Genomic DNA, 18,107 nt, shown 5'->3' on the forward strand with positions numbered 1-18,107 from the left:
TTTCGTAAAAACTGATACAATACAGCACTTATTGCGTGTATTTGTAGCTAATAGTATAAAATAATTTATCATTTCATCATTTCAGCCTAATACAGTCCACTGCTGGACATAGGCTTACACAAGTACGCGCCAAAAATGACGTGAACTCATGTGTGTTGCCCACAGTCACCACGCTGGGCAGGCGGGTTGGTGACCGCAGGGCTGGCTTTATCGCACCAACGACGAATTAAAATAATTAGATATTATTAATTTAATGTAATTTGTAGTTGTTTATAATTTTAGGTCATTTGAAATCCAAGTGGTTGAAGCACCAGAATTAGATGAGCTCCGTGTTGGATCGGGATTGAAGGAAGGTCAAATAGTACAAATAACTTGTAACATTATTAGCGGAGATCCACCGATTTTCTTCTCTTGGCTCAAAGACGGAACAAAGATTCCTGCTAATTTAAAGGTAACCTATTTTTTAAAGCTTTTTGTAAGGAGATTGTCCAATTTTCAATTGTTTAGTTTGTCTATCGTCGGTGCTACTGCAATCTCGTGTAACTAAAACCGCGTAACTGCAAAAAAATCAAAATTGAGATTTAGTAAGCAAAGGCTTTTTATGATAATTGGCATCGTCCCATGAGGTCAGCATAGTGCTTCGTCTACTAAAAATGCTTCAAGCGACGAAAACTCAAAACCAATAGAAAGAATAAAAATAATACCACCATAAAAAGTACGGTCGTCTTGTTCATTGTTCGTGAATAGAAAGGAATAAATTGGACTTAAAAATAAATGAATATTAATAATTGAATTTCCTTTATGATAGTTAAGCACTCAAAATGCAAATAAACTTAAAATCATAATACTTATATTAAGTTAACAACTTGATATTTTGTGATACAAATTATGACTGTACAGCAAACGTCGATCAGAACGCGAAAGGAACTTCGTTTCGATCGGGATGGGGGGGGGGGGGGCTCCATCACGCCTTTTTTTAATCCACAAATTAATGAATACATGGTTTAATGACTAATGAATTATAAGATGAGGTAAAATACCTAAATTTGTAGCCATGTTGCTACAAATGTAGAAATACAGAAAATATTCAAGATGTTTCCCACTTTAAAATTCGACCTTCTTGTCACTGTTGGTTATGCGGTATTGCACTATCAAATATAAGCATATAAATATGAGCTTTAGAGTAAAATTTAAAGACCTAATGAGGCGCTACTAACTTCGTTTGCTGTTTTATTAACTAGCGTCAGAAAATATTTAATCGAAATAGTGTGTTTTGGATCTATTTTAAGTTGATTTTGATGAACTTTTGTCACTATTTCACGAAAATTCCCATTGAGTAGTATTTTTAATATGATCGTAAAAGTAAAATTTATATTTAAAAAAGAAAACTGACGTATCTGCAAAAATTAAAAACTTCTAAGAAAATGTTTTTGTTAGTATTAATGATTATTTCAATCCTCACAAAAACATGATCCGACGTCTTTCTCATTGCTTTCCTCGTGTTATACAAATATATTTTCTTATATACGTACAAAAAGATTTTACCTTTTTATTTTCAGATAACCGAAAGAAGTTCAGAACTGTTCAGCGTTTTGATAATAAAGCGAGTCTCTCTCGAACATTGCGGGACATACACTTGCGTCGCGACCAATCATGTTGGCAAAGTCAATCAGACTACTGATTTGTATATTAATGGTTCGTTTGTGATAACTAAACTGTTGCCGCGTTGGCGCAACGGTCACAGTCAGCTCACACTGTTGCAGTCCACTGCTGGACATAGGCCTCCCCAAGTTCGCGCCAGACATTCCGGTTTTCCTCAATCCTCATCCAGCCTACACCGGCAATCTTACGTAGATCGTTGGTCCAACGGGTCAGAGGACGTCCCACACTACGTTTACCAAGACGCGGTCTCCACTCCAGGACCCGTCTACTCCAACGGCCATCGGTTCTGCGTGGATTGTACCCGTTGTACCTCAAACCAATGCTGTGACCGTTGACCAACGCGGCGTCTGTCGCTCATCACACACTCATTATTTTTCCCTAACGGCGTATTAAAAGAAATATAACTTCAAAAACACGAGTAGTAAATGATGAAACTTAAAATATGTTTCAACTGAATACAAGAAAAAAAGTTCATAGACTAGACCGGTTATCATCATCATCATCATCAATACAGCCTATACAGTCCACTGCTGGACATAGGCCTCCACAAGTTTACGCCAAAAATAACGTGAACTCACGTGTATTAGACCAGTTATAATAACTGTTTAATAGTAACGAAAACTTTTAAATATATATTTTATTTTTTATCCCACATATCTTACATATAAATAAATATACTTATTAATAAATATTTTACCAACATTACAGTTGCTCCTAAGTGGGTAGAGGAACCTAAAAACACATCACTTCTCTTAGGACAACGCGGCATTGTGGATTGCAATGCTAATGGATATCCCACGCCGCAGATACATTGGATGAAAAGAGATGGTAAGTTACAGAGTTATTATTATCAAGCTTCACCATTAATTTGTCCTTTTGGCGAGTAAGTAACTAATGACTATTTATTTAAAATTTTAACTTTTCTTGATCAAGAAGTTATTCGATGTAATATAAAGTTACTTTTTTATAACTAAGTCGGCAAACAAGCACACGGCTCACATGACGGTAAGCAATTACCGTAGCCTATAGGCGCCTGCAAGACTAAAAGCATCGCAAACGTGTTGCCGACCCTACCCCCAATTTCCCCCAGGAGCTCTGGTAACCTTACTCGCCAAAAAGAACACAACATTGGCTTAAAACAGTATTATTTAGCTGTAATCTTCTGTAAAGTCGAGGTACTACCCCAGTCGGGCTGCTCCAGATTTGAGCAGGAAATTTCTTGCTACCCCTCTCTCCTTATACTCTACCTCAATTCTTGAGATTATCACAAACACATGCATACATGATCTTGATTTCAACTCTCCTCGTCTGCCTATTATTTTTAAAAGCCCTTTTTCTATTACTATTGTATAGTGTTTAGAGATAAAAAGTATCTAAAAATATTTAATGGTAACAACTTCTTAGTTGATAACAAAGCTAAATAGTTTAAATATTCTTAGGAATATTGTATCTCTCTTGGTAACTAATAGTGAAACAGGCTATAAATCATCACATTATAACACACAAAAGCATGATAGTATCACATCTAATAAAGAACGTAACTTTCCAGCTGCTCTAGGTATCTGGCGTCCAATTCTAGACCTAGCAGGTGGAGGAGTCTCGAGCTATCCAAATGGCTCCTTATCTCTGGAAGTAGTTTCATTAGCAGACGAGGGGGAATACGCTTGTCATGTGGATAACGGTGTTGGTGATCCGTTGCATAAAAATTTGTGGATCAGCGTTAATAGTAAGTTTTTGGATTTTTATTCTGATGATCTTCTTGAATGTTTTCATTTTTAACTTTTTGGAAGATATTTTTTCTTTATTTCTCGTTTATTTGAGATTCAAATACAAGTATTAGTTATTATAAAGAATACAATACATAGTACTTGTAAATCGGATTTTTTCTTGAAACCCATAAAATTTATGTATTTAAATTATAGTATCTTTTTTTTGAACTCGCCAGATAATTAATTCATACTGCATATCCGGTTTTTATTTTTCGAACACAAGATGTTCGAAATTCAAATTTTCGTGAGCGTTGTGAGCGTTATTATTAGAAATTTGATTGGCTTAAGTGCTATTTCGTCATCATTTCTCATTTTCCGGGTTGATTATCCTGTTTGTCTTTCAAATATAAATAAAATAAAAACGTATCTTTGTCTAAATATGGGGACCAAGCTTGTTGATAATGTTCTTGAAGTTATTAATTAGAATCTCCAAACATACACTTTATCAAGAAAATCTTGATATTGTCCTTCTAACCAGTTCGAAATGAATCTTAAGGTCAAAAGAACTTAAAATATCAGTATGACCAAAAAGAAAATTAAACCAGCAACCCTCTGTAAGCGACTCACAAATTTTATTCATTGTTCAATCTCTTACGCAATTAGAATGTTCATAAAAGTGATACAAATTAATCAATTAACAGTATTTAAGTCAAGACTCAGGCTAATAACATCAAGTTATTTCTAGAGCCGGTGCATTTCGAGTCCATGGGAATGAACCTAACTACAAAAATGGGGCTACCACTGACGTTAACTTGTCAACCATTAGGTGACAGCCCGATAAGAATTAAATGGAGTTTAGATGGGAATCCTGTCGAGTTTACTTCTTCAAGGTATTTTCATATTGTTCTTATTATTAACAATTTTTCTTCATACAAATAAACATACATATGGTACTGTTACTGCTGTGGTATTTATTATTAAATTTTAGTATAAATTCAAAATATAAGGAAAATATAATGTTTAGTAATGTTGTACTTCATACGTAAAACAGGAAAATACTAAATCTGATTACATATGACCAAATGACCAAACTAAAAACTTTTTTCGTACTTATATTATTATTGTAGTTTTTTAAATCAATATATTTTTATGTTATGTATAGCAAATGCGTTACAAAAAAAAAACAATTTAACTAGACACTTAGTAGGTATTTGGAAAAAAAATCTACACTAGTAGCGACATCTATTAGTACCACAACATAACCTTTAGACGTGTCATCTACTATGCAGTTCACCCTTTCATAACCGTTCAACCGTTATACAATTCAAAGCACAACCCATAGATGGCATTACAAGCAATTTTTATGAAATCGGTATTTCAGTATTGTAACATTTATAATTATTGTTCAGTAAATATAAGTAATGCTTCATATTAGTGTCGTGTTCTTCTAATCTGATTAATAATTCACTGATATAGGCGTGCCTCCCTTCACTACTGGTAGCATTTCCTAACATTATATAGTTATAGTATACGCTCGGTCAAGACGATAGTCAACAGCGATATGTACATAATTATGTATAAACAAAATTTACATAAGCCCAACTCTAACACTTCTACTTACTACAAAAACAAAAACCGCACTAACCAATTAGTCCTACGTTTATATGAATAAAAGTGTATTATTATATACCTACTATAGTATAAGATTCTTGTTCGCTTCAGCCTGTAATATCCCTCTACTGGGCATAGGCCTCTTTCCCCGTGTAGAAGGATCAGAGTATAATCCACCACGGTGCTCCAATGGGGGTTGGCGGATATATTCCCTGCTATGAGTAACGATCGCTATCCGGTGTACATGATAACAACCGTTTCTCGTTCATGTCATGAACGAGAGTCATGAGTTTCAGTCATGTGCGAATAAATGCTTTATTATTAAAGTGCGTATGTCACACAACCCGTTTAATATACAGGATAACGATATCAGAGAGTGCGACAACTAATGGCATGAAGAGCTCGATCAATATAAACTACGTCGAAAGTAGAGATGGGGGAAGTTATGAGTGTAGAGCGAGCAACCCATACGGTGTTGCTGCTTTTAATATTCATCTGAATATACTTGGTGAGTAAGATTTTACTGTTGACTATATTGAAATAGACATTTAATGTTGTATCAAAATCAGTAGGTTAAGGAAAGTGATAACCGAGACAAAGTTTTCCAGTAGTGTATTAGTAGTGTGGTTAATATTAACCTTTTTTGCTGCTGTAGTATCAAGGGTTCAATTCTCAACCCGAGTCTGTTGATTTACTAGTAAATATATCAGTCATATTATCTAAGTCGCAGGCATTAAGTTGACTAATTTAGTATGTGTGTATGTAAAATACTTACTTAAATATTTATATGTATGTATGTATGTGTATATCATATATATCAGTCGCTTGTCACTTGAAACAAAGGTAGCTGCAAACCTTACAAAGAGCCGTCCCTGTATATGAGACGTAAAATAAAACAACACCAAAATGTAAAAATAATCGTGCATATTATTAATACGCATATAATTAATCATAATTAATAATCCAATTCATTACAGTTAATAAACATTTATGGTCAGATTTAGATGTTAAATCTTTATGTATGCAGAACCTCCCACCCCTCCAATGGACCTTCAAGTGGATTCAATCACGAGTAACTCAGTGAAGCTATCTTGGCGAGATACTATCGTGATACACGTTCAGTATTACAGCCTACAATATTCCTCTAACCACTACACTTTATGGGATACCGCTAAAACTATCAACATTACGAGGTAGGTTTATGTGTATGATTGTTAGTGATCTTCTAAAAAATATTCGTGCGTATGCCTTTGATGGAAATGGTGATATGATGACAAATACTGGATGGTGTTATATAGTTGAATAGTGGTCAATTCGTGTTTATTTCTTATGTGTTTGTATGTATTGTTCTTTCTTCTGTTTGCTTGGTTCACCTTTTACATTATCGTTTCTGATCTTCAATTGATAACCAACTTCCAATGAGGATGTTGTCAATTTGATTTTTTTATGTTGTTATACCAGAATTTTTGACTTTTTGGTGGCGATAGCGATAACTTTTGTTTTAGTTTAAGTTTAAATTTGATTAAGATGTGACCACTACTTTTTGAGTAATCTTTGATAACGCGTATTTATGTGACGATTCTTACGCGTCGTAGTCGCGACGCCATCTATCGGAATTCAGGAAAATTTAAACTTACTTGATTCGTCTAATATTCGTCTACTTATGTTGTATTACTTGTCGATATAATTGAAGTCAGTTTTTTTCGTTTGTGCGCAAACACAATTATTTTACACTTCGATTGTATATTTTCAGTTTTCGTAGAGTTGTAATTAAATTCTTAGTAATCCTTAACATATCTCATTTGAGTAACCAATAAAAGTCACAAGCCAAACAAAATTTCATGCAGTATAATTTATATACATTTTTATTTTCTATTGTTTTCTAATTGTACAATAGCAATAAAATTAGTGCGTGTTTTTATTTTATCACCATTTTAATAACAAATTTTCAGACGAGACAATGATATTCGGCAAAGCATAGAGCTACGTGATTTACAGCCGGCCGTAGACTATAGAGTTCGTATCGCCTCTGGAAATCAAGTTGACTTGAGCCCTTATACACAACCGGTTCATTTCACAACACTACAGGAAGGTTTGTAAACAAAAATAACTCACAACTTTTTATTGGGAGTACCGATTTCGATGATTTTTTTTAAAGTTGAAAGCTAAGGCGTGTCGCATAGTCTAATTTATATTTAGTTGAGATCTGATGAATACCAACTTCTTGATTTATCTCTAATAATGCGTGTTCACTTGACTATTTTTGGAGATAACTCCTTAAGAATCGATTTTTATATAAGGCCCACGGTATCAAAAAATAATCATTGAACAAATGACCTCGTTACGTTTCTCGTAACGCCATCTTTCGGAACACAATAGAGTAGGGTAAACGACGAAGTTTTCTAATGACGCCATCATATATATACGCCAATAGATGGCGTTATTTGATTCGTTTAATTACTATTCGATATGGTATTAATTTTTTTTTATACTAGTGAGTTAGATATTGGCAAATTCTTCAGGGAACCAAAGTAAAAGTAAAAGAAGACTAGTAAGCCTTTTTATGCCTATTTAGACAGTTGATCTGAAGGAGTAAGCTCCAGTCGTGCGTCAGGCTTTTTTTTCGTGTAGCTACGTTGTATGGTAAAACGCAAGCAAACATAACTAATCACATACTTTTCAGCACCATCATCAAGTCCTCTTGGTGTACAAGTACAACAAACAGATAATCCTGGAGAGTTATTTGTATCTTGGATACCTCCAGCAAGAGAGACGCACAATGGGGCTTTACAAGGATATAATGTCAAGGCAGTACCTAGGATTGATGGTGAATCAGGTAATATTTTCATTAAATTTTTGGACTGATAATTTTTATTACTACCGCTACCCGTTGAAATTTGCACCGCCCCTTTTTTGTAAATATATCTGTTTTTTTTGTGAACATTGTTCTGAAAATTACAATCATAAAAATATATTCGATTTGGTGTTGCCGTTTGAAAGCTATACATGAACGTAAATTTCATCGATTTCTTTTTTTTTATATAAGATTGGGCAGAAACCTTTTTTGCTAAGGGGATAATTGGTACTATTGATTCATTTTTCTAAATATAATCCATGACATTTGTATATTGTTAAGTGTTAGGGTTCGAAGGATTTGGAGAGAAAGAGACCTGCTGACTCTTTTGGAGACTTTATTTACTAGTACTAGGTCCAACACAAAGCACTAGGTTCAACCACTAAACACCTAACGATGTCCTAAGTCGTAGCCAATGTCGTAGGTTTCGCTGGTACCACTCTTGATCACTAGTTTTCACTTTGAAGTCGCCTCGAAGATCGCTAAAAGTCAATTGAACTCGCTCGCCTCCCTGCGGCTATTTATATCGGCCGAGACGAGGCCCAGACCATTCTGGAAAGTTCGCGCATGTACCTGGTTTTCGAGACTATTCTTCTATAGAGTTCCACCGTAGTTCTACTAACGCCCTCTAGTATTGAGTAGAGGGTTTCATGCTGTCTCTGTTTTTGTATAGTTTCAATGGTTGCCGCTAGATTACGCTACTTTCTTTGTGTGTTCGTAACAATATTATTAAAGAATGAGATTTGATTTATAGACTTCAGAAAGGCGTATAGTAAGTTAATTCACATTGCTACGTCTATTCATTTTATTTTAATGTCATTACAGGGACAAACGATTCTCAGACTAAAATGGTGAAAGTGATTTCTCGCAAAGGCAAACAAGAAACTGTCTTGAGCGGTCTCTTGAAAAATACCAGGTATGTTAATATATTGGAGATTCACTAGGTACTATTTTGAGGCCATTTTTAAATAATTTGCATAATTATGATAGTATAATGGAAATTTTTAATTATGTTAAAATCTATACGACTATTGCGTCTACTTATATTTCTGCGTTCTGCCGTAGTCCTATGAGTTATATCATTCTATTTTATAATCTAAGCTACTTTTAGCAAAAGCTTTATTTATTTATTTCTTTATTCTTAATGTACAATACAGATACATGTTAAGAAAGATACAATACAAGATGTACAAAGCGACCTTATCGCTAAAAAGCGATTTTTTCCAGATAACCTTTGGGCCCAGGACATTATACAGTAGGAGCGGTTTATTTAACATACTTCTGTCATAAATATTTAATTTAACCTATTGTGAGAAGAACTGGACTTTTTTTGAATAAAAACATAAATACTTCATTATTATTATTACCTTTGGAAATTTTTAATTTACATAAATTAAGGTTTACCTTTTTTTGTTTTTTCAGGTATGCAGTATCTGTAAGTGCGTTTAACTCAGCTGGAAGCGGGCCGTATTCTTTACCAGTATATCAAACTACTAGAGAAGGAGGTGACTAGTTTAATACACACTTAACAGTAGAAAAAAGCTAGCAATTTTTACAATTTTCATTAACTAATTTGTAGATAGCATGCAGAAAAAAAGGATACATTTGGACATGTTCATTGCCAGAGGAGCCATCTACTTTTCTGTATTTACCTATAAGTTACATTTATCATAATTTTAGGTATCATTATCATAAGTAACATTAAAACGCCTCACACTCAATCTACTAAGATATACTCCTTTGTTGTGGTCTGGAAACGCACGAACTTCCAGACCATAGCAAACATGCCATTTGGGTTCAGACCCAGTTATAAGCTAGAGCTGTAACTGTGATAACGTGTCGTCTATAAAACTATAGTACATATACTGTGTTCTGCTGTGTATGTACGTAAGTAAGCACAGTATAGCCATTCTCTCTCTTCCCGTGGGTGTCGTAAGACTAAGGTATAACACAGTTCCACTACCACCTTGGAATTTAAGAAGTCGATCGATAACGGGATAATCGTCCAACTGTTGGCTTTCGAATACCCAGACTGAAGACGGGCAGCAGCGTCTTCGGTGCGGCAAAGCCAGCCCTGCGGTCACCAATCCGCCTGCCCAGCGTGGTGACTATGGGCAACACACGAGTTCACGCCATTTATGTCGCGAACTTGTGGAGGCTTGTGTCCAGCAGTGGACTGAAATGATGATGATGATGATGATGATGTTTATGATGATGATGATGTTGTTTATGATGATGATGATGATGATGTTGATGATGTTGATAATGATGCGTACAACCCGAGCAGCGCCCGAGGAGCCCCCGGCGGGCGTGGAGTGCGTGGGCGCGTCGTCGACGGGCGTGCGCGCCGCGTGGCGGCCGCCGGCGCGCGCCGCGCTGCTGCGGTACGCGCTGCTGTACTGCGCCGACGGTACGTACTGTTAGGGTGCGACCCTGGAGTGCGTGGAGTGCGTGGAGTGCGTGGAGTGCGTGGAGTGCGTGGAGTGCGTGGGCGCGTCGTCGATACGTGAATATAGACTATTCTCGGAGCGAGCACACATTTTCTTTCTCTCTTTCTCTCATAGCCAGCTACGTTTCGTATAATTAAGACAAAGACCTATTGTGCAGAAGTTTTACTTCAGTCCTATGGTCTAAAGAACGCTCGTTCATTTTTCATAACAATGATTTATTATTTGATTTAACATTTATATTTTTGTTATTTATACGAATGTTTTGAAATTGTCGATGTATAGAAATATTTACTAGGACATATTTTAAGTTTAAAATTTCCACACCCAGTTACTAGCTATTTTATTTAAATCGTTAAGAAATAAGTGGTACTGTAGACGCCAAGTACATGCTAAGAAAATTTTATGTTTTCTTTATTTATTAAGTAAAAAATTCGAAATTAATAAGTGCACGTTATATATATTATAACCACTTACTACAAATTAACGTGCTTGAACGAAATATTAATTTAATTTTCAGATGGCCCTTGGCTTAACGTAACAACACCACATACAGAGTTATATCTTCAAGGTCTTATGAAATATACAAATTACACGATAAAAGTTGCAGGGCTTTCTAACTACGGTCTTGGACCATTCTCTTACCCTGTCGTCTGCACAACATTACAAGACGGTAATTATTTGTACTATATGTTAAAAAATGTTTATTTTATTATTTAGTACGAACTTGTTATTTATTCTCATAATTGGATTCACATTTGCTAAAATATATTTGTCTTACATATTGTTGATATTTTTTTATTAAGGTTAAATTGAAGATGATATTCTCAATTTTCAGTTCCTGGACCACCATCAGCTATAAAGGCTCTAGTATCATCGTCCACGTCTGTTCTCGTGAGTTGGAAGAAACCTGATCAACCAAATGGAGAAATAACTCATTATACTATTTACGTAAAACCAGTAACTAGGTACTTAAACATCAGAAGACTCGATTTCTGGTTTTGTCTAATCTTTTACTCTTCTCACCTTTTAATCATTGGGTTTAAAATACGAATGATCATGTTTCAACTGAAATAACTTTTTCTCTTCCAGCACTAATGCCCCACAAAGCTACAGAGTGGAAACTAACCGGGAGTCAAACCTTTCTCGCCAGCTAACCTTCCCTCTATCAGGCCTAACAACTGGAATGCAATATGAAGTATTCGTTAGAGCACACACGTCTGCGGGAGAAGGAGCCCCTAGTCCTAGAGTTCACGTAGAAGTCAGTGCTAGAGGTAAAAATGGCTATGCTCATACTTTTGTATTTCATCATGTGTTATTTGAAGTTGATGTTTTGATATAAAATGAAAAAATTAACTATAGTAAAGAGGTTCTCTTAAAAAGAGCAGTTGGAGATTTATCCAAAACAGACCTTAACCTGGCAGTGGAATGTTTATAAATATAATTTTATCTATCTTATAAAAAATGTCCCGCAAAGAGACTCGAGCTCCAAGATCATAAACGCCATTGATAGCCCTTTTTGCAAAACAAATGAAATAACAATATCTGTAGTATGATTTTACGAAGTATCAGCGCCTATATCGCAGTCTATAACTGGACACAAGTCTCCTCAAGTTTGCGCTAAAAATCTCAGCTCTCCGAAATTCTCATCCACGCAACCAACGCATATACTCACATTTTATATTTAATTAACAAACAAATGAGTTCACGCCATTTTTTGGCTCGAACTTGTGGAGGCCTATGTCCAGTAGTGGACTGCGAAAGGCTGATGTGATGATGAAACCCACCAGTTGTGGCTGGCGTGGCATCACTCGGAGGTCCGATATCAGCGGGCGAAGGAAGTTCCTTGTTGCTGGTGTGTCAGTGCGTGGGCGCGCCGCCGCCGCGCACGGTGTGGTACCACAAGCACAACATCATCACGCACCACCCGCGCTTCACGAGGAACCACGACGACAGCTTGCTGATCAACAGTAAGTATAAATGTCGCTAGCACGATACTGGTGGGAGTGGGCTCATCCCTGTTGCTGGTGTGTCAGTGCGTGGGCGCGCCGCCGCCGCGCACGGTGTGGTACCACAAGCACAACATCATCACGCACCACCCGCGCTTCACGAGGAACCACGACGACAGCTTGCTGATCAACAGTAAGTATAAATGTCGCTAGCACGATACTGGTGGGAGTGGGCTCATCCCTGTTGCTGGTGTGTCAGTGCGTGGGCGCGCCGCCGCCGCGCACGGTGTGGTACCACAAGCACAACATCATCACGCACCACCCGCGCTTCACGAGGAACCACGACGACAGCTTGCTGATCAACAGTAAGTATAAATGTCGCTAGCACGATACTGGTGGGAGTGGGCTCATCCCTGTTGCTGGTGTGTCAGTGCGTGGGCGCGCCGCCGCCGCGCACGGTGTGGTACCACAAGCACAACATCATCACGCACCACCCGCGCTTCACGAGGAACCACGACGACAGCTTGCTGATCAACAGTAAGTATAAATGTCGCTAGCACGATACTGGTGGGAGTGGGCTCATCCCTGTTGCTGGTGTGTCAGTGCGTGGGCGCGCCGCCGCCGCGCACGGTGTGGTACCACAAGCACAACATCATCACGCACCACCCGCGCTTCACGAGGAACCACGACGACAGCTTGCTGATCAACAGTAAGTATAAATGTCGCTAGCACGATACTGGTGGGAGTGGGCTCATCCCTGTTGCTGGTGTGTCAGTGCGTGGGCGCGCCGCCGCCGCGCACGGTGTGGTACCACAAGCACAACATCATCACGCACCACCCGCGCTTCACGAGGAACCACGACGACAGCTTGCTGATCAACAGTAAGTATAAATGTCGCTAGCACGATACTGGTGGGAGTGGGCTCATCCCTGTTGCTGGTGTGTCAGTGCGTGGGCGCGCCGCCGCCGCGCACGGTGTGGTACCACAAGCACAACATCATCACGCACCACCCGCGCTTCACGAGGAACCACGACGACAGCTTGCTGATCAACAGTAAGTATAAATGTCGCTAGCACGATACTGGTGGGAGTGGGCTCATCCCTGTTGCTGGTGTGTCAGTGCGTGGGCGCGCCGCCGCCGCGCACGGTGTGGTACCACAAGCACAACATCATCACGCACCACCCGCGCTTCACGAGGAACCACGACGACAGCTTGCTGATCAACAGTAAGTATAAATGTCGCTAGCACGATACTGGTGGGAGTGGGCTCATCCCTGTTGCTGGTGTGTCAGTGCGTGGGCGCGCCGCCGCCGCGCACGGTGTGGTACCACAAGCACAACATCATCACGCACCACCCGCGCTTCACGAGGAACCACGACGACAGCTTGCTGATCAACAGTAAGTATAAATGTCGCTAGCACGATACTGGTGGGAGTGGGCTCATCCCTGTTGCTGGTGTGTCAGTGCGTGGGCGCGCCGCCGCCGCGCACGGTGTGGTACCACAAGCACAACATCATCACGCACCACCCGCGCTTCACGAGGAACCACGACGACAGCTTGCTGATCAACAGTAAGTATAAATGTCGCTAGCACGATACTGGTGGGAGTGGGCTCATCCCTGTTGCTGGTGTGTCAGTGCGTGGGCGCGCCGCCGCCGCGCACGGTGTGGTACCACAAGCACAACATCATCACGCACCACCCGCGCTTCACGAGGAACCACGACGACAGCTTGCTGATCAACAGTAAGTATAAATGTCGCTAGCACGATACTGGTGGGAGTGGGCTCATCCCTGTTGCTGGTGTGTCAGTGCGTGGGCGCGCCGCCGCCGCGCACGGTGTGGTACCACAAGCACAACATCATCACGCACCACCCGCGCTTCACGAGGAACCACGACGACAGCTTGCTGATCAACAGTAAGTATAAATGTCGCTAGCACGATACTGGTGGGAGTGGGCTCATCCCTGTTGCTGGTGTGTCAGTGCGTGGGCGCGCCGCCGCCGCGCACGGTGTGGTACCACAAGCACAACATCATCACGCACCACCCGCGCTTCACGAGGAACCACGACGACAGCTTGCTGATCAACAGTAAGTATAAATGTCGCTAGCACGATACTGGTGGGAGTGGGGTCATCCCTGTTGCTGGTGTGTCAGTGCGTGGGCGCGCCGCCGCCGTGAACGGTTGCGTTATCAGTAAATATCAATTACTATGTAGTTGTAAATTTGTCGCCTGATTATTCCTTCTTTTTGCTGTCTCGATTTAAATTGCTTGAAAATATCTAAATATGAGAAAAAAGTTTCATCATATACCGAACTACCTCAGAATTTAGTAGCAAGTTGTAATACAGTAAGTGCATACAATTATTTGAATCTGATTGAATGTTAACTAAGGTAGGGCAAAGCAGGTAGTATCCTGCTTAAAATCTGGAGCAGCCTGTCTGAGGAAGTACCTCGACCTTGCAGAAAATTACAGCTAAATAATACTGTTTTCAAATAGTATTTTTCCTGTGGTGTGTAAGGTGACCAGAGCTGCCGGGGGATTGAGGATGTGGTCGGCACACTTGCATGCATGCAATGGTGTTGCAAACGTCTATAAGCTATGGTAATCACTTACCATCAGGTAAGTCGTACGCTCGTTAGCCGGTCTGGTAGTGTAAAAAAAATATTTGATCTCAATCTATTACAATTACCTACGATGAATTATATCTTTTCAGATATAGATCAGTCGCTTAGTGGCAACTACACTTGCCTTGCCAAAAACTTATATGGATCAGATTCAGTGTCTTATGAAGTGTCAGTTCTGCCAACACCCGAACCACCCACACTAAGAGTCACTTCACATAAAAACGCCTTACATTTACAATGGGACCAACCGAGGAAGATAGCAGGCAAGAATCAAAGGATAGGTAAGGAAAACGTTGAATTCTTTCTAAGTTAAAAACAACAAGCAATTTATTCAAGGTAGAATTTAAAAAAAAATGAAACAAAATCATTGATGGACTTTAATGATGTTACAGAGTAAAAATTTTACTGTATATTATTGTTCTAGCATTAGAAAGTTCGATTTCGTATTCATTCTTATTATCGATTCCATTGCAGTTTATGAATTAACTTGGAAAGAAGCGAATGGTCCATGGCAAGATACATGGGCGGACAAGGGGACTACGATACAGGGAGTTCAGGAATATATGTTAGAGGGCTTAAAGTGCGGTACAAAATATTCCCTGAGGATGACAGCAGCCAACAGCGTTGGAGCATCGCAGCCAGCTTATGTTGACGCAATGACCTTAGGAGGAGGTAAGTGTTATTTTGGAGCTACAATTTGTGAGTTAAATATTGTTCTCTTGGATTTCAAAAGTCCGACTTAGTATATCAATGTGAAATGATGTGATATTTTCTGAACATCATAATTATTTTGGTAAAATACCAAACCTGGATAAAATGAGCCCTAATGCTTTCTTTTCCAAACAGCAAGTTTTAGAATTACAGTTAGTGAGTAGAAATATCTGATCCACTACAGTGAACTGTTCAGACTTCAGTTACAAATACGTGCTAAATCCTTTACTTCAACTTCTAGTGCCAATAGCACCAACAACAACGGAATGGTTCTGGAGCAACGCCAGTCATATCTACATTCAGCTCAGTGGATGGGACGACAACGGCTGCGAAATCACAAGATGGGAGGTGGACTATAAGGAATACGGGAGTAAAGTGTGGAAAAGAGCGGAGAATAGATTGGTATGCTTTTAATTAGTATTTTTGATTTAGTAGCCTCTGAAGTATATGTTTCGTATCCTTAGATATTATCGATGAATATCTACATTATTATAAATATTTACTTAGTAACTAGACACTCGTCGAGTGGACTACGTACATGCTCATCAGAGTCGAGTTAAGTATTTCCGCGTTGCTCCGACCTCAGTCCTCACATTTTTTTGTACCTTCCTAAATAGTGTAAGTAGTATAAAACTTAAAGCACTCACGATTATAAGCTTAATTCATAATGATTTATGGTCATTTCGTCGACCACTCGTCGAATGTTTAGTTACAACGTAACTGTGAACGTAGTTTAGTTCATCATCATTACAGCCTATACAGTCCACTGCTGGACATAGGCCTCCACAAGTTTACGTCAAAAATAACGTGAACTCATGTGTTTTGCCCATAGTCACCACGCTGGGCAGGCGGGTTGGTGACCGCAGTACTGGCTTTGTCGCACCAAAGACGCTGCTGCCCGTCTTCAGCCTGTGTATTTCAAAGCCAGCAGTTGGATGGTTATCCCGCCATCGGTCGGCTTCTTAAGTTCCAAGATGGTTGTGGAACCTTGTTATCCCTTAGTCGCCTCTTACGACACCCACGGGAAGAGAGGGGGTGGCTAAATTCTTAAGTGCCGTAGCCACACAGCACAGCACAGTAGTTTAGTTATTTATAACATATTTTGGTTATACTATCCCCTGAGTTATTAACCTTGTCTTAAAACTCAAACACAGTCCTATTTTGAGACATCGATTAAATTGGTCTTCTCTTAAATTAAGATCTTATACAATCTTATACCAAAGTCATCTACAGTCTTGTTATTTTCTTTGAACCTAATGTCTATAACTAAATGGCATATTACCCGTGTATGACCGCAGCCAGCGCCCACGCCGTGGTCGTTCCCGCCGGCGCGCGGCTCGTTCGCCGCGGGGTCGCTGACCGCGGCGCGCTGGTACCGCTGGCGCGTGACCGCCGAGAACAGCGCCGGCGCGACCACCGCGCTCTATGACTACGCGACCACCACCGAGCTGGGAGGTGATGTCAATATGTCAATGTGTCAACATGTCAATATGTCAACATGACACGTCGACATGTCAATACGTCGACATGTCAATATGTCAACACATCAATATACTAGTACTGGTGGTGCGTGTAAAAGATAGTAATTATTTCGACTAGCCCGTTGGCGCAGTTTGTAGTGCTTTCTGCTCCGAGGGTTGTAGGTTCGATTCCCACCCCGAGTCTGGGTGTAATATAAATATTTATTTATATATTTATATATGTATTATTTATAAGTATGTTTATCGAAAAAAAAATATATATATGTAGTTATATACCAGTCGGCTGTTACCTATAACACAAGCATTAAGTTGCTTACTTTAGGAACAGACGACCGTGTGTGTATTGTGTAAATATTTAAAAAAAAAAAAAAAAATTATATCCTACCCTATATTCTAATTGGATCAATTGGAATATTATCGCCTAAGCTTATTATTTATCAAATGGCATCTCAAATCGAAATACATACTGCTGTTTTGTATTCTCTTTATGTTGTACATATTTCCTTTATATGTCAATAATATACAAAACTTCTTTTCAGAATCGATCGGACCACCAACAGATTACTTCGACATTAACTTGCTGGTGATAGTGTGCAGTTCCATCTTACTGTTGGTGTGTTTAGTGACTTGCATCTACATTCTTGTAAAACGACACAAGTAAGTGAAGTAGCGGTAAAAACACTTATAAACTTAATTCGACCTTTATGCAGGCATCCAATCACTTTCATTCATAAACAAAGGTTAAGAGAAATCCAGATAAATATGTCTCTAATAAATATCACTAAAAAAGTTGTAGCCATATGTCATATATGTAGGCCTTGTCAAAATTGAAAAAAAATTTTTTTCAGCCACCAGAGACTAACGGAATACAGAAACTCACTAACTGGTGAATGTAAATCAGAACGCAGTAACGCAACAGTGAACACACCACAAAGCATTCCAACCGAAGTCAACAACAGAGTTTACAGCACTCCTGTACATTTGGCAGCAGATAATAAACACGGTAAGACAAAGTAAAACTAAAAAGATGGAAATAGAACTAAATAGATTTAAAAACTATA

The 18,107-nt window shown here is 39.1% G+C and overlaps 1 protein-coding gene across 1 annotated transcript in view; it reads left to right on the forward strand.

Moving 5' to 3' along the window:
• Window positions 1-18,107, forward strand: part of LOC123664613 (Down syndrome cell adhesion molecule-like protein Dscam2) — a 32,121-nt gene that overhangs the window by 11,636 nt on the left and 2,378 nt on the right. Inside the window, exons 8-30 of the mRNA XM_045599130.1 lie at window positions 283-451; window positions 1,560-1,695; window positions 2,371-2,490; window positions 3,212-3,388; window positions 4,117-4,261; window positions 5,342-5,490; window positions 6,010-6,175; window positions 6,935-7,074; window positions 7,666-7,818; window positions 8,662-8,752; window positions 9,259-9,341; window positions 10,124-10,246; window positions 10,804-10,956; window positions 11,122-11,251; window positions 11,376-11,557; window positions 12,074-12,253; window positions 14,944-15,135; window positions 15,329-15,526; window positions 15,807-15,967; window positions 16,474-16,476; window positions 16,864-17,020; window positions 17,586-17,703; window positions 17,895-18,049. Of these exons, the coding sequence (XP_045455086.1) occupies window positions 283-451; window positions 1,560-1,695; window positions 2,371-2,490; window positions 3,212-3,388; window positions 4,117-4,261; window positions 5,342-5,490; window positions 6,010-6,175; window positions 6,935-7,074; window positions 7,666-7,818; window positions 8,662-8,752; window positions 9,259-9,341; window positions 10,124-10,246; window positions 10,804-10,956; window positions 11,122-11,251; window positions 11,376-11,557; window positions 12,074-12,253; window positions 14,944-15,135; window positions 15,329-15,526; window positions 15,807-15,967; window positions 16,474-16,476; window positions 16,864-17,020; window positions 17,586-17,703; window positions 17,895-18,049 (3,281 nt within the window). The remainder of the gene's footprint in view (window positions 1-282; window positions 452-1,559; window positions 1,696-2,370; window positions 2,491-3,211; window positions 3,389-4,116; window positions 4,262-5,341; window positions 5,491-6,009; window positions 6,176-6,934; window positions 7,075-7,665; window positions 7,819-8,661; window positions 8,753-9,258; window positions 9,342-10,123; window positions 10,247-10,803; window positions 10,957-11,121; window positions 11,252-11,375; window positions 11,558-12,073; window positions 12,254-14,943; window positions 15,136-15,328; window positions 15,527-15,806; window positions 15,968-16,473; window positions 16,477-16,863; window positions 17,021-17,585; window positions 17,704-17,894; window positions 18,050-18,107) is intronic.

Source organism: Melitaea cinxia, chromosome 22 (assembly GCF_905220565.1).
Source record: "Melitaea cinxia chromosome 22, ilMelCinx1.1, whole genome shotgun sequence".
In the NCBI taxonomy this organism is placed as follows: domain Eukaryota; kingdom Metazoa; phylum Arthropoda; class Insecta; order Lepidoptera; family Nymphalidae; genus Melitaea; species Melitaea cinxia.